Genomic DNA, 15,194 nt, shown 5'->3' on the forward strand with positions numbered 1-15,194 from the left:
TACATCCATCTAGGGGGGAGGGATGTTGTATATGTAAGCGCATAATCTATGCGCATTGACGTACGGCTGCTGCGTCTGCCGTCAGTTTGACAAGTACGCGAATAAACCAGTCTGCACCAAGCTAGCGGTCGTGTCATTACTCCCTATATCTAACAATAATGTAGAAAAAGATTTGATTTTTGTGACGATAAACAGAAGTGTCGTTAGTCGTACACATGTTGGCTTATGAATTTTTTTAATCTCGTTATCTCTGTTCTTTTCAAACTGAATAAAAGGGATAACAATACATTTTTGTTGAAGTGTTTCGACAGTGGAAATACACTATTCGAAGTTGATTTAGTATATTTTGATCAGTTTTTTTCTCATATCTATTTATAACTTGAAGACTATAGTTAACGCAATAAATTTGCATACACGCTTTGACCTTTGGTCATGTCTTTGATCAATGTACAATTCCGTAGAGTAATTAGAAATCCAATTACGTACATCAAAGTCTATATTTAATGATAATATCTCATAACAGGTAAAAACTATTATATTTTGCTGTCATTAATACAGATATACTGAAGTACTAAATGTTTGTTTTTAACTCTACCACGTGTTGCGTGAATACGAAAGAAATGTATAGATGTGCTTGTAACATTTGATCCCAAAGAATCACGAACCTTTTATCCCACTCACCTTTAATACATTTAGCTTTTCTTTATTTATATTATCTCTTGGTAATTTATAATTAGCTCATAATAAAGATGAAAAGATATTACGTAAGACGATGTCCATATTAATCTTATGTGTGGATACGTCAAAATTCTGGGATAAAATTCCTTAAATTAAAAATTAAAATACTTTTTTTTTATAGCCACGCAATAAATTTACAAGTGAAATTTTGGCAAAAAAATCTTTATATTTAAAACATTATCACATTTATATGGACAAAAATCATTATCACTTTTTCTTTAGGCTCCAGAGTGGGTCTAGGAAATTGAGAGGGTCCTTCATATCCCCGCTCTTAAGTCCGGGAGACTGTCGCATCTCTTCGAAGGACTCCCGGGAGAATTTCTGCACGCGGGTAGCGGTAGCATCACTAGCTGTAGGGGTAGTGTTCGCGGTAGCCGCGGATATAGCTGCGGTAGGTCCTCGCGGTAGTACACCCGCCCCGCTTTGCAGTGATACCGCTTCCCCGTTGAACATTGTCGTACCTGGTAAATAATAACTTAAATGTGGATTTACACTGATTTAACATATGTTCGGAGACAAATAAATCCGTAGTGAAATTCCACGGTTATCCATCCATCCATGTATTTTATAAACACATCAAAGTCGTATAACAAACAACTATGTATAAACGTAAACTATTCGAATCACGAAATCCGCCGTCAATTTTTAAGTAAACATCAACAGCGAGTTTGTTGTTTTCAAAAACATCAACAATAACACGTTAATTCGGTGATAAGTTAATTCAATCCAACTACTAAAGCAATTAGCAAATCAAACATGTCTTTAATAACTTGTTTTTATTTTAAATAAACAACATCATTTTTATGAGTGTCGTCGGATTAGTGAGAGTCCAAAGGTCCGCGATATTTTTCTCGCTCATAGAGGTTTTCTCTTACCAGAGTTTCTCGCTTATGGAGGTTTCTCACTCATCTAGTGTCCAATTATCCAAGTTCGTTTGTATAGTACCAAAACACAAATTTTGCATGTGTATTAAAAAATATTTTATTCCAGTAATAATTATTTTGTAAAGACGGTTTTAATCAACAAAAAATCGATGTAAATGCAATAATATCTTACCGGAGCAGAGCACACCTTGCGCATAGAAGAGGACAGTTTTGTAGGCGTCCGCCAAGTATTTTGTATCCTCCAGCACATTAGTGCGGTGCTTGTACAGATTTATACACGCACTCTCCAGTATATCTAAGGTGAAATAGAAACATACTCGTACATAACAAATCAGAATATTTCCAATGCATATAGCGGCATTAGCTATAGCAGGACTAGTCCTAATGTCGTAAGAATAAACAATCTATTAAAATTCATGTAAAAGTTAAACAAATATCATTCTTTTAGAAGTAGTAATAACAATGGTAGACGTCAGCAACAATATCAGTTGCACGAATTGGCCTCGCTCTGTGAAATACCACGACCACACAGAAGACAGGCGTCAAGTGGAAGTAATTCCGCGTACAGTCTGATGCGTGTGGTGTTGGAGGCCTAATTTTAGTCCTCTTTCCCTTCCCACCCCTTTTCTTATAAGGAATGGGAAGGGGAAGTGGATTTGATGGAGGAGATGCATAGGAAAGTTAAACATTCTCTTTTTGTGCGTCTCCTTCCTCGATTGAGGGTAGGTAACGCATCTGCAATTGCGATTGTCTATGGGCAGAGGTCGCATCGCCATTTCGGCGTATTCATGTGGCCGCTTGCTCGTTTGCCACCTTGTAATATAAAAAACTAATTTAGAAGTAGTAGTCAAAGCTATGTTACCGCACAGTCTGACGTCACCGGCGCGCACTTGACACATAGCTACAAGTAGTATAGCGAGCAGTGCGCTGCGACCTGCGCCTGCGCCGCACTGCACACACGCGCCGCGCAGCTGGTTGCTCAGCCGGCCAGAGAATGTGCTCGCCAGCACGCGGTCACACAGCAGCACCAGCGGGCTGCATGATATTCTGAACCACAAGTAGAAATAATGTGAGATCAGAAATCAAACTGTAGACCAAATATCTAGAAGGCTCGAGATATACAGGACGTACATTAATGCAGCACGCAGATGACCTTCAGTCACCAAAAATGGATACCCAAAGTACGAAGACTTCATAATATAAATTCAAGTGTAAAATATACTTTAGCTTTTAATCGAATAAGTTTGATATAGGGTTCTTCATCTCTATAAAATACTAGCTGTCGCCCGCGACTCCGTCCGCGCGCAGTTAAAAAATGGGGGGGGGGGGGGGGGGTTATGAAAAATAGATGTTGGCCGATTCTCAGACCTACTAAATATGCTCACAAAATTTCATGAGAATCGGTCAAGCCGTTTCGGAGGAGTACGGTGACAAAAATTGTGACACGAGAATTCATTTGGTCAAAATTCGATAGCTTTCAAATCATAACTTGGATAAATCAACATAGTTAGTAAATAAAATAAAACTTCCTAAGTTAATTTATTGATAAAATTAAACAATCAAGTCTGTTTTAACAACACTTACTTGGCTGGAAACACATTAATCTGATAATGAGTGACATTGAGAACTGTTTTCCCGTTGCTGAGGGCCAGCTTCCTCTCCGTCCAGTGCACGGTGCAAGTCACATCCTCAAGGCTTACCCTCACACCGGCCAGGTCTAGGGATTGGCCCTTTGCTGTTGGCCAGTATGATATGCCTTGCATCTGACACCAAAAGAAAATAATATTAGGTCCTTACATATGAAATTGGCGTTTTGTATGGGAGGAACAAAAAGTCGAATATTTTTTAATATAATATATTTAATTAATCAAAGTATGAACCATTATTTTCTATGCACTTTTGCCATCTCATAGGTAGTTCATTGATCCCTTTACTAAAAAAACCAGTCGGGCGGGAATCAATAAAATCTTTGAAGGCGATTTGGACTGCCCCATCGGAGTTGAATTTTTTCCCTTGCAAGAAGTTATCCAAATTTCGAAAAAAATGGTAATCTGTTGGAGCAAGGTCCGGGGAGTACGGAGGATGTCTTAGACTTTCCAATTGAAGCTCTTCTAATTTAGTAGCCGTCTGTTGCGCAGTGTGTGGTCTAGCGTTGTCGTGAAGCAGCAGTGGCGTGGAGCGATTGACCAGCCTAGGTTGTTTAGCCGCTAGCTTTTCCATCATGGTTTGCAATTGCTGACAATAGACATCAGCCGTAATAGTCTGGCCAGATTTGAGAAAACTGTAATGAACAATACCGGCACTAGTCCACCAAACGCTTACAAGTAACTTTTTTGGGGTTAATTTTCGCTTGGGGCAGGATTTGGCTGGCTGGCCAGAATCCAACCATTGCGCTGAGCGCTTCCGATTATCGTAAAGAACCCATTTTTCATCACAGGTAATGATTCGGTTTAAAATACCTTCATTATTGTGCCGGTTTAGTAATGTAACGCAACAGTCGACGCGCGTTTGCCGGTTTGCTTCAGTCGATTCGTGAGGTACCCACCTTTCAAGCTTTTTACTCTTCCCAATTTGCTTCAAGTGAATTAAAACAGTTTTATCACTAACATCGCAGCCTGCAGCTAACTCGGACGTGGTTTGCGATGGATCCGCTTCCACAATAGCCTTCAACTCTTCATTATCAACTTGAGTCTCAGGCCGTCCACGGGGCTTGTTTTGCAGATCGAAATTTCCAGAACGAAAACGTTGGAACCAAAAACGAACTGTGTTTTCTTTTGCAACACGACCGCCATACACATCATTCACCCTTCGAGTCGTTTCCGCAGCACTAGTGCCACGGCGGAACTCGTACTCGTAAATAATGCGATATTTTAAGTTCTCCATTTTGTAAAATGAGTGACGCAAACAGAAAAAAACAGAAGAAAAAAAACAAATGAATGACGGTCATCGAACCACAAATACATGAGTCTATAGCTGTACAAATTTGAATTTGGAATTCCTTACCAAAGAGGAGAAATTCGTAATTAAAGTGGCCAGTACGAAAAACGCCAATTTCATATGTAAGGACCTAATATTAAAACATCCCAGACTAAATATAACTAACGGTCGACCTAAACTTCGTAAGCGTAGTTATTTAAAAAAAAAGTTGTCTATAATGACAGACCAGCCAGTTTGGCCGGACATTTGGGTAGAAAGGTCGGACACCCTATATTATTTAGAATTTTGTCTCAGTATTAATAGGTACACTTTCGTTTGGGAAAAGTAAAAAGCCTAACAAGAGCCGGACAACCGTTTATTTTGGCCGGACACGCAATCAAAAAGCCTACCTATGTCCGGCTTTATCCGGACGCCTGGCAACGCCATCTATAATGTACGATCTATCTTCCCAGCAAAGTCCCTTCAAAGTCGGTTTAGCCGTTTCGAAGATTACACGTAAAAAATTCGGCCTTGCGAACATATAGACAGACATTTTTTTTTCGTTATTACATTAATATGTACAGTTTTCTTTGATAGGTTTATTAAATTGCAGTAAAAAATAACCACTTAATACATCAGTTCGAACGTCATAAACCGCTCTAGAATACAATATCGTTTACAACGACTGAATATTTGTAAAGATGTTGTTATAACCGGTTATGTTGACAAATGGAGAAGAATTTTAAGTCTACTTACCTCAATCTCACTCAACAAGCAAACTACGCATGCAATCTTGTATTCGAGAATTGCCTTCCAGAATGTTCCGGCATCATTTTCCGTCGGACATTTTGAAATCATTAGAGGTATACACCATGGAGCCAATTGCTGTGAGAAATCATATAATTTTAAAACTCTGTACCTGTTCATATGATTTTAGACTTTATTTATATGATGTATTAAGTTTAAATTACCTTATAATAAGAAGCGTTGATGTACGCATCAGGATCAGACTTCAGTACGACTCTCGAATCGTCAAAAGGTGCAACAACAGACGCGATGTTTCCTTCAGAATATTGCATCGCAACTGTTTTCGTTCGACTCATGTTTTCTTTCATCTAAAAATGTATAAAACATTTAATTTTGCCATTGAAATTACAAAATTTTAAATAAAATATATTAAAAAAAACACTAACTTGAACATCCTGTAACATCTTCCATTTAGCATCCAAAATCGTAACACCCCCAATAGTTTTATTTGTCAATGAATCAGTCATATTATGTAATTGTTTCACTTCCTGAGTGAATTTGTTCAATAAACTTGGATCTGAGAATATATCTTGTTTCGCTGGCCTTTCTATGGTTTCTTCTTTAGGTACTGGTTTTGAGATTGGTTCTGTTTTTGGCACTACAGTAGGTTTTATAACAACTTTATCTGACACTTGAGGCACTTTTATTTCAGGCATCAATGGCTTGTAATCCACATTGAAATCTATATCAGAGAGTAAATCAAATGCAGTCGGTTCAGATTTCACTTCTGGTTTCACTTCAGCCTGTTTCACTTCAGTCGGTTTCACTTCAGTCTGTTTCACTTCAGGTTCCGGTGCAACAGTTTTTACTGTTTCATTCTGTTTGTTCGTCTCAATGTTTTGTTCGATTGGTGCTTTCTCTTTCGGTGGTGAAACTAAAAAGGAAGAAATTTAAATATAAATAAAATGCAATTTATTTTTAACAAATCTTTATTACTATCTATTTTTATGTTACAATAATTTTGGTTAACTTTAATACAAATATACATCCAATACAATGTTACAATATCTTACCTTGATTATCAATGTAAGTGACGTTTGTTCCAGGAACAACTCCTGACTGCATATACGTGGAGTGATTCATTTCTGAAGTGTAATTTGTAACTTCTGGAAAGTTCTGTTGAGGAGCTACATTGAGCTGACTAGCATTAGGCACTTGGGTATTTTGATAGCCGTAAGGATGATTATAATATATCTGAGTATTCATCGGCTGTTCATTAGAGACTTGTATCTGAGGATTGTCTGAAGGTGACTGCACTGTGTTACACACTCCTGCATTAGTGTACATCGTTTGTTGATTCCAATTTGGATCTTTTGCCGTTAACTGAGGGTCCATATTCGTTTGCTCCACACCTCCATAGTTGGAATATGAATTTTGAGATCCATAATTGTATTCGTAGTTGCCGGTGGAATTGTTATAAGTGTAACCCGGATGATTTTGATAATTTTGATCCTGGTAATAGGTACTAGGAGTTTGATAGTTTGGATCGTTCGAGGCATTTAAGCTGGTAGTATAATTCTGATAGCTTGACTGAATGTCCATGGAAGATAATGCTTCTCCAGTGACGTGTGACTTGATTGGTTTGTCCAAAGCGTCGAGTTGTGAGAGCGAGGTGTTGTACTCTGGATTACCCTCAGCGGGGACGTTGTAAGGATTAGAGACGGTGACCGGAGCGGTGACCACACAGGTAGTAGACGTAACAGCGCTCTCCGCGTTAGTATACATGTAATTTTGCGGCATGCTTGCTGTATCTTGATATTGGGTACCATAAGCACTGGATACATTCGGTTGAACAGTTTGTGGATACTGGTTACCCATTTCTGCGGTATAGTTATAATTCAAACTATAATCTGAAGGCAGTTGTGAGGAGACGCTGCTAGTTTGGGAATCCTGAGGCGCGTGGCTGTACGTGGCCATGTTGGCTGAAGGCACATGTTGGTACTGCATGGTGTAAAACGTTTGGGAATATTCGTTGGGCAAATTGCCGGAGGATTCAGATTTGTTCGGTTGATTGACAGGTGGTGTGACTTGCATCTGGGCAAAGTTCGCCGTCAGCTGTTCTTGATTCGCCGAATTATACATTGACATACTATCTGGTATTGGACCAGCTTGGCTCACATACGGATCATACACATTATAAGATTGCACGTTCGCGTTCGCGTTCGTGTTCGTATTCGCTTGATTAATGTTTTGATAGTTAACAGAAGCTTGAGAATCTGTGACGATTGTAGCATTATTGTTAGTGGCGGAGTAATAAGGGTTCGTATAAGTCTGCGGGTCTGCCATTTGACTGGAGTACTGCGGCGGTGTGTAAGAGGTATAGCTATATTTGGAGATATCGTCTATCGGTTTGTCGATGTTTGCTTTGCTAGCCACGGGATATGCGTACGTATGTTGAACGGCGTAAGGGTCAACTTCGCTCGGTGCATACGGAGCGCCGTAACGTCCGTAAGGATTTTGATGCATCGCTGGTGGCATTACTACACCATCTGGTAAACTCATTTGTGTCATATCCGTAGCTGAAACAACGTAAAGAAATTTATTATTTTTGTTTTTTTTTTACTTTTAAATTTTAGACCTTTATAATTAGTACCTTCAGATCCCAAAGGCGCGGGTCTCACAGTAGTGGGATAAATAGTTTCCGGATAATATGTATCAGCTGGTAAAGGTTCAACTTGGGCTATAACATAAAACCAAAGACAGAACACTTTTTACAACTTATCACTTTTAAATAACCAATTTTAAAGCAAAAATAATTTTAAATAAATAATTAAATTTCAAAGTAATTAAATAATAAAGCATGAAATTGTTACGTACAAACAAAATTACTTGTTTATTTCTACTTTCCGTTATTATATATAGAATACCTTTGTGTATTATATTACCTTGAGGAGTACGACTTCTCGCCAGACCACGGTTCTTCATATAAGGCAGATAATCTTTAAGTTTTGGTGTTGCTGTAGTACTCAATGGTACAGGTATCGTATCTGGAATTTTTGCTGAAGCAATACTTGCCGGTGGACCACTGGCAGCTATAACATTCAAATAAATAACAACAGTGCTTTAATTCTATTGGAATTCTAAATGAATGGGAAAGGGGAATAAATTTTTAAGGGAGAGGACATACAGTAAGGGTACATACAGTAATGTTACTGATGTAGATGTCTATGGACTGTTGCCTGTTGCCACCTTTTATTATTTAAAGTTGGCAAACGAGCAAGCGGCTGAAAGCAAAGCAACCGTTGCCCATAGACATGCGCAATTGCAGATACACTTGAATCAACAGAGGAGGGGATGAGAGGAGAAACGCACAGAATGAGAACATTTCCCCCCTACGCGACCTTTCCTCCATAAAACGGGACACACATTCATCAGACTGTACTTGAAATTACTTCCACTTGACGCCTGTCTTCTGTGTGGTTGTGGTATTTCACTGAGCGAGCCGGACCATTCGAGTAACAGATGTTTTCCACCACTGTCAAACCTTCGGTAAAATAATGTAACTTTTTATGTATATATAACTTTATACCTTTATTGTTCTGATTGGCGAGCATCTGCTGGCGCTCCTCCTGGAGCACCTGACAGGTGCTGCGCAGACGAGCCAGCAGCTGCGTAACATTGTGCGACATCTTGCGATAGAACTCCAACCCCTTCTGAGACTTTCCCAACAGTTCCTCATACGCGTCATACGATGTCACCAGAGCTATATAAATCAAACATACATATATACAGTCATAAGAGAATATATAATCAATACTTGACAAGTCTATCCTTTCTTTAACCTTAAAGACCAATTTCAATTTCTAAAATCTGAACTTTCCAAACAAAATGAATGTTTGTTACAGTCAATATTGAAGTCACTGACCATTGATAAGTCCGTCTCTCTTCCGCAGCACGTCAGCGAGCAGGCGACGCGACTCCGCGTACGTAGCGTACAGCGTCGTCAGCTTGTTGATTATGTTCTCCTGCGCAGCTAAGTTCTGTTCTATTATTTTCACCTAAAAACAAGAAAAATTATACTCTAGTAAAATTTACATGTTTCCTATAATATTAAGTAACATGCAAAGTTTTTTGAAGTCGGATCCTAAATATAAACAACCTATAAGTATACAAGTGTATTGATTTAACTAGTTGTGATACGAGAGTATTTAGCTAGAAAGACTTCTACGAAAGGAACATAGATCCCTTAAAAGTATTTATTTTTTTATTAACATCATTATCATCAACCTGTCCTTATGCCTATGGAGGGTCGGCACAGTATGTACTCCTCCATACATCTCTATCAGCCGTCATATCTGAATTTACCCCCTTCTTACGTATATCCTCTTTCAAACAATCTATACATCTTTTTTTTCATGTGTAATATTAAAGAGCTAAAGCAGACGAATACACGAAAATAAATATATTATTGTCTTTTTTTTCTAAAGGGAATAAGAGATGGCAATATGTTGGTACCGGTTACCTTTGGTGCGTGTTTCTCTATCTCCTCGCGGAAGATGTCATCTGCGGAGTCATTGGTGCGCGCGAGCAGCTTGGCGGTGACGTCATCGGCGGTGAGTGCGGCGCGCAGCTGCTGTACCAACGCATCTCGCTGCGTCTGCATCTCGCGCGCCTTGCCCACCACTCGGCGCATCTCCTTCATTGTGTCCCGGTCCAAACCCTCTGCACGAAACATTGTTTAAGTAAAGCTCATCGTACACAAGACAACGTAAATCTTAGAAACCCGACGAGTGTAGTCGTTAAGCGACTTACGCAATACAATTTTATAGAGGTACACGAGTTTCAATATGGCGAAGCAAATCTAGTCGTAGTCGCTATGCTACTGACTAAATAGACGACTCGTGTAAACCATTCAACGTTTAGGGTACAGATCGCGCACAACACAATCCTATAATATTAGTTACGAGGATTTACGTTGCAATGTGTATGAAGGGCCTTACTGTTGCATTGCAAACTTAATTTTCAAAACCATTCAATAGTTTCTAAGTTTATAAGTTAACTTAACATAATGAATGGTATGGGTAGTCCTAGAACTTGATTAAATAAAGATATGATGACAAAAAATAACAAATGAAAAAAATCCATCCGGTGGCCGAAAACTAGTGCGCTAACCTCACATAACTTGAATGAAGACAGGAAGATAACTGAATAATATATTTTAAAAAAACATCAAATATAACGTTGAGCTTAATTAAATAAAGATAAAAAAGTTGCATTACATACCAATATTATCAATACTGGGTATCTTAGCCTGAAGTACATCCAGAGGCTGTGACAACAGTTTCAAATTAGCAATGTGTAGAGTCATCGCCTTGTGCAGCACTTGATTGCTCTCATTTGTCCTCGTATGAGCTTCTTGGTACTTGTGGAACTCTCGGGAAATCTCAGTCTGCACTATCGATGGAGGACGAGGACCCATCACTTTCTGGTATTCTTTTTCTTTTAATGTCTCTTCCTGAAAAAAAAAAAAAGTATACATCTAATACTAAGACATAAATGGACTGGCTATAAGACGTAATATTTTGTGCCTATTTGATTTTCACCATATTGCCGCTGATGGTAGTGGTTTATAGCGGTGGTGTGGGTACCAACTTATAATATAGATAAAATTAACTGTCACGTAACATTAACTGGCGCGTTTAATTCGAAACATAGCAAAAGCTGTTATATCCAAGCAATCGACGTTACTTAAACACAGTGTTGGTATTGATTTCTTTAACTAAATCTACCTTTTTCCTAAATTCTAACTTAATCTTTCTGGATACTAATGACCGAGTGTGATAGTTAAATTTATTTAATAACACACTATATAAAGAAGACATATTAAAGCTATCTTATATCTTATCTATATATATAAAAGAAAGTCGTGTTAGTTACACTATTTATAACTCAAGAACGGCTGAATCGATTTGACTGAAAATTGGTGAGCAGGTAGCTTAGAACCAGGAAACGGACATAGGATAATTTTTACCCCGTTTTCTATTTTTTATTCCGCGCGGACGGAGTCGCGGGTAAAAGCTAGTTTAATATAAAATTTGATAACATTTTTATGTAACAGAATACTTACTTGAATAATTCCTTTTATCTCGGAAAGTGAATGTTCAACATCACTGATCACTTCAGCCAAATTGTTCATTGAGTCAACTAAAGACTGAATGATTTCCGTCTTTGCGTTCATCGCCGCACATCTGTCTACTATTTCTTGAGGTATCCTAATGAAAAAAAAAAATTAGCTATACCCTAAAATAAGTCCTTCAAATTTCCTTATTTAGAAAATATTTGATTATTTATTGTTGCTAAATTAAATTAGCTACTAATGCACATCTCAAACACACAAGTAAATTAGAATTAGTCAGTTTATAAACTTACTTCTGATCAGAATCGAGTACTTCAAGCTGATCTATTTGCAATGAGGACATGAACTCTGTCAGTTCAGTATTCTTGGCGTCAACTTGGCTGACGACCAGTCGGAGAAGTTTGGCCTTTTCTTCAGAGTACAATGAGGCTGCCTCGTGTGCACCCATCGGTACCAACCTACTGAATATGTCCGTACCAGAGATCTGCAAGTGTAAATGTTAATGATGAAAGTGTCAAAGGTTTCTTGTACTGCATAGACCTACAAAGACCTTGGGGCAATTTTTTGATATTGACAGGGCCTATAAGTTTTTAGGGTTACCAGTGAACAAAAATTTCCTAGCTACTTCCAAAATTTGCCAATTTTAAATAAAAAAACAATTTGCAAGTTAATCATTTGCAACTTTAAACCTGTGTGCTTGTAATACTTACTATTTTTTATTTTTTTTATTTATGTATGCAGTACATCAAAATAGATTCCCATTTTAAAACTTTAGATTTAAAATTACATATCTGGCAAACTGGATGATTTATATAATTTGATTTGTGAAGATAGAAACCACAAAAACAGAAGTTTGTGACACAAATTCCTAGGAATCAATTTAATAAAGGAAGATTTTTATGTCAAAAAAAAATAAAAATATGTGGGCGAAAAATAAAAAATGATTATATATACATATACAAAAGTGTGTGCACTAGAATAATTTCAATTTCAGTACCTCAGGGTCATTAAAATTGATAGGCACAGCTTTAACAAGACAAGCCGGCTTCAAATCCATCAGTAAATCTTTTTCAGGCACTTCCTCGTGATAAATAAACTCATTTTCATTCTTAGCAGCCTTTCTCTTCCCCTCGACAACATCATTAGTGAATGTCAATGCTTCTTGTGTCACTTGCACCGGTTCTATGTATTTAGCCAGTTTTCTCGCTTCTGCAAGTTTGTCTACTGACTGTTGGTAATAAGCCACTCTTTCTCCAAACTTCTGTTGTTCTTCTGCATTCAGTCCTTAAAAATATTATATTCATATTTAATAGAGAGAAATAGTAGATCCATGTCCATGCTTCATAGTCTAATACAGTGTTTCCCAAAGTGGGGATAACGCTTGGGGGCGTTTGAAACCTAGGAGGGGGCGATAAGAGGCCCAAAAAATGGGGGGCATTGAAATTAATTAAAGTAATAAAATTGTGGTTTTTAAGTTTTAGGGCTGAATAAATATTAGGGGGCTCTGAAATATAATTGATTTTCAAAGGGGACGGTGAAAGATATAAGTTTGACAATCACTGGTCTATTAGCTTGAAGAAAGTCACATAATAAACAATAATATCTTATCATACTAATATTATAAATGCGAATCTTCAGATCTTAATGTAATTTGGCAAAGATATAACATAATCTGGAAGAATGCATAGGCTATTAATTAATTTTCTTTTTGATAAAATATAAACAAACACAATTTAAAACGGCTAAAATTAAATCCATAATTTATTTTACATCACATTGTGATTTTTAACATGATAAACTTATTCACAACAAAGACAAGACGCTGGCATAAAAGTAGCTTACATTTGACGTTCATATCTTATCAAAACACCTTTGTTATAGATGATTCATACCTCGATATAAACAAACTATGCAGCCAATATATGCTGCTTTAAAAGACAGGTATCGGTGCCACTGGTTGTATAGCTTGGTTCCAATTATTTCATGAATATTGTCCGTACCAGTTGATGGTCCAAGATGAGCCAAGGAATTTTTGTAAAATAATAAAACTTGAGTTGCTACCGCACCTGAAATCATGATTTTAATTATGAAACAACATTATCTAAACTAAAACCTTACAATAATCATAAAAATATATTAAAACAAAATAAAATAATCTTTTGGTAAGATTTTTAAAATTAACTCTGCAAATAATTAGACAAATATTTTTAATCTATGGGAAACTTAAAATGTACCTAATTCAGAAAACATACTTAAATCAAATCTTGCTTACCAATAACACTAGGTTTTCTGGTATCCTGAATACTTTTATTCAAAATACATTCTTGGGCCTGTGCAAAGCATATTTCTTGTAATAGCGACAATATTTCGGATGATACATCAGCACCAGGTGGCTGAGGGAACTGTTCTTTCAGGTGACTGAACGCCCAAGCAGCCTGCTGATAGTGGGTGCAGGCTGCTTTCAAACTATCAGGTGTGGTGCGTGCCTCCGCTGCACCTAACTGAGTATGGAGTGCACCAATGTTGTATAAGATGCTTGCCATCTCAAACCTTATGTCGGCTAAAGAGCAACTCATATTTGCATAAAGGTCCTTCCTAAAATTACATAAGATTCATTAAAACCTTTCGTTAAACATTGATAATTAATTAATTAAGGCTACTCATTCATATTATTTTTTTAACTTAAACATTACTTTATTATTTATTGTAAAAATATTGCCTTTCTTTAACATTTGAATTGAATCTTTGTTTCTTTCAACAATAGTGTTTTGACAACAGCCAAAAAAAGGTTTATTTTAAATGTAATGATGTAGGAAAAGTTTGTTTCATTATATTTACATACTACAATTACAATCTTCTTAGAATCTTAGTTGATTATTTCCCTACATAAAATGTGATGCAACTCATACAAGCATAATTGACAATTCTTAAGTAGGACAACAAAAAAATCAATATAGACATATTAATAATCTAATTAATTTAATTAGTTTATTACCAAGCAAAAGTGCATGCGACTGGTTGACCTTTTGCCATTGGAAATCGGCTCTGCATTGCCCTTAGCTGACAAAAATATCGGTTCAGGGAACTAAGACCCACAGCGTCAATAGTTGCTCTCACAGCGGCCGATCGCAGGCCTTCCAATTGATGTATTTCGTTTGCATAGCTATCAGGATCTTCTCTATACGCTTCTGCTATATACTAAAATATACAATGAATATAAAAACAAAGAACAATGTACTGACACTACACGAAAAATAACAATACTTTCAGTTTACCTGTTTTAGTTTAGGTCCAAAATGAGTATTCTCGGGGCTTACTTTCAATTCAAAACTGATTAAAGGTAATTTCGGGACCGCCTCCATGGTTCACCTTGTATTTAAAACTTGATTTTGCTCTTTAGATTAATTGAACAAATTTCATAAGTCTGGAATTTGTAATACCTAGATTGCTAACATTTTTTGTTTGGGAGAAAATGATAAGTGATTAGAGATGACAAGTCCAAGTTTACAAAGTTATCGAATATCGATAGTCTTTGTTGGACCTTCGTATTCATTGTTGATCCAATGTGAAATGCCTCGATACAAGAAAGTAAAGGAGAATTAATAGATCTTACACAATTTTAGATAACTGTGCGAAAAAAATGTGTTATATTACAATTTTTTAGTTTTTTGAATTTTTAAATAATGAAAATGTCAAAACAGATTATTAATTTCATTCTGGATTTATTTTTGTTCCATCGTAATTTTTTGTCTGTCCTTCCCATACTCTTTGCG

At 36.9% G+C, this 15,194-nt stretch overlaps 1 protein-coding gene across 1 annotated transcript; it reads right to left on the reverse strand.

Annotated features, from left to right (window-relative positions):
- Nucleotides 1–871: 871 nt before the first annotated feature.
- On the reverse strand, nucleotides 872–14,999 carry LOC106719241 (tyrosine-protein phosphatase non-receptor type 23). Its single transcript, XM_045678187.1, has 21 exons — nucleotides 14,697–14,999; nucleotides 14,417–14,619; nucleotides 13,694–14,016; nucleotides 13,314–13,487; nucleotides 12,419–12,705; nucleotides 11,715–11,905; nucleotides 11,413–11,557; nucleotides 10,569–10,800; nucleotides 9,808–10,007; nucleotides 9,211–9,343; nucleotides 8,875–9,048; nucleotides 8,231–8,377; nucleotides 7,939–8,025; nucleotides 6,359–7,864; nucleotides 5,732–6,219; nucleotides 5,510–5,653; nucleotides 5,295–5,423; nucleotides 3,207–3,385; nucleotides 2,485–2,669; nucleotides 1,795–1,917; nucleotides 872–1,199 (listed from the first exon to the last, which is right to left on the reverse strand). The coding sequence occupies exons 1-21, from the start codon at nucleotides 14,781–14,783 to the stop codon at nucleotides 946–948; spliced, it is 5,391 nt and encodes a 1,796-aa protein (XP_045534143.1). The 5' UTR covers nucleotides 14,784–14,999; the 3' UTR covers nucleotides 872–945.
- Nucleotides 15,000–15,194: the final 195 nt, after the last annotated feature.

The sequence above is a fragment of the Papilio machaon genome, chromosome 1 (genome assembly GCF_912999745.1).
Source record: "Papilio machaon chromosome 1, ilPapMach1.1, whole genome shotgun sequence".
Taxonomy (NCBI): Eukaryota; Metazoa; Arthropoda; class Insecta; order Lepidoptera; family Papilionidae; genus Papilio; species Papilio machaon.

Excerpts from the sequence above, each read along its gene's own strand:
- LOC106719241 (XM_045678187.1), bottom strand. The coding sequence starts at position 14,783 with ATGGAGGCGGTCCCGAAATTACCTTTAATCAGTTTTGAATTGAAAGTA. Across the intron at positions 11,558-11,714 it reads GTACTCGATTCTGATCAGAA|GATACCTCAAGAAATAGTAG; the intron begins GTAAGTTTATAA and ends TTTTTTCATTAG. Across the intron at positions 5,654-5,731 it reads AGATGTTACAGGATGTTCAA|ATGAAAGAAAACATGAGTCG; the intron begins GTTAGTGTTTTT and ends ATACATTTTTAG.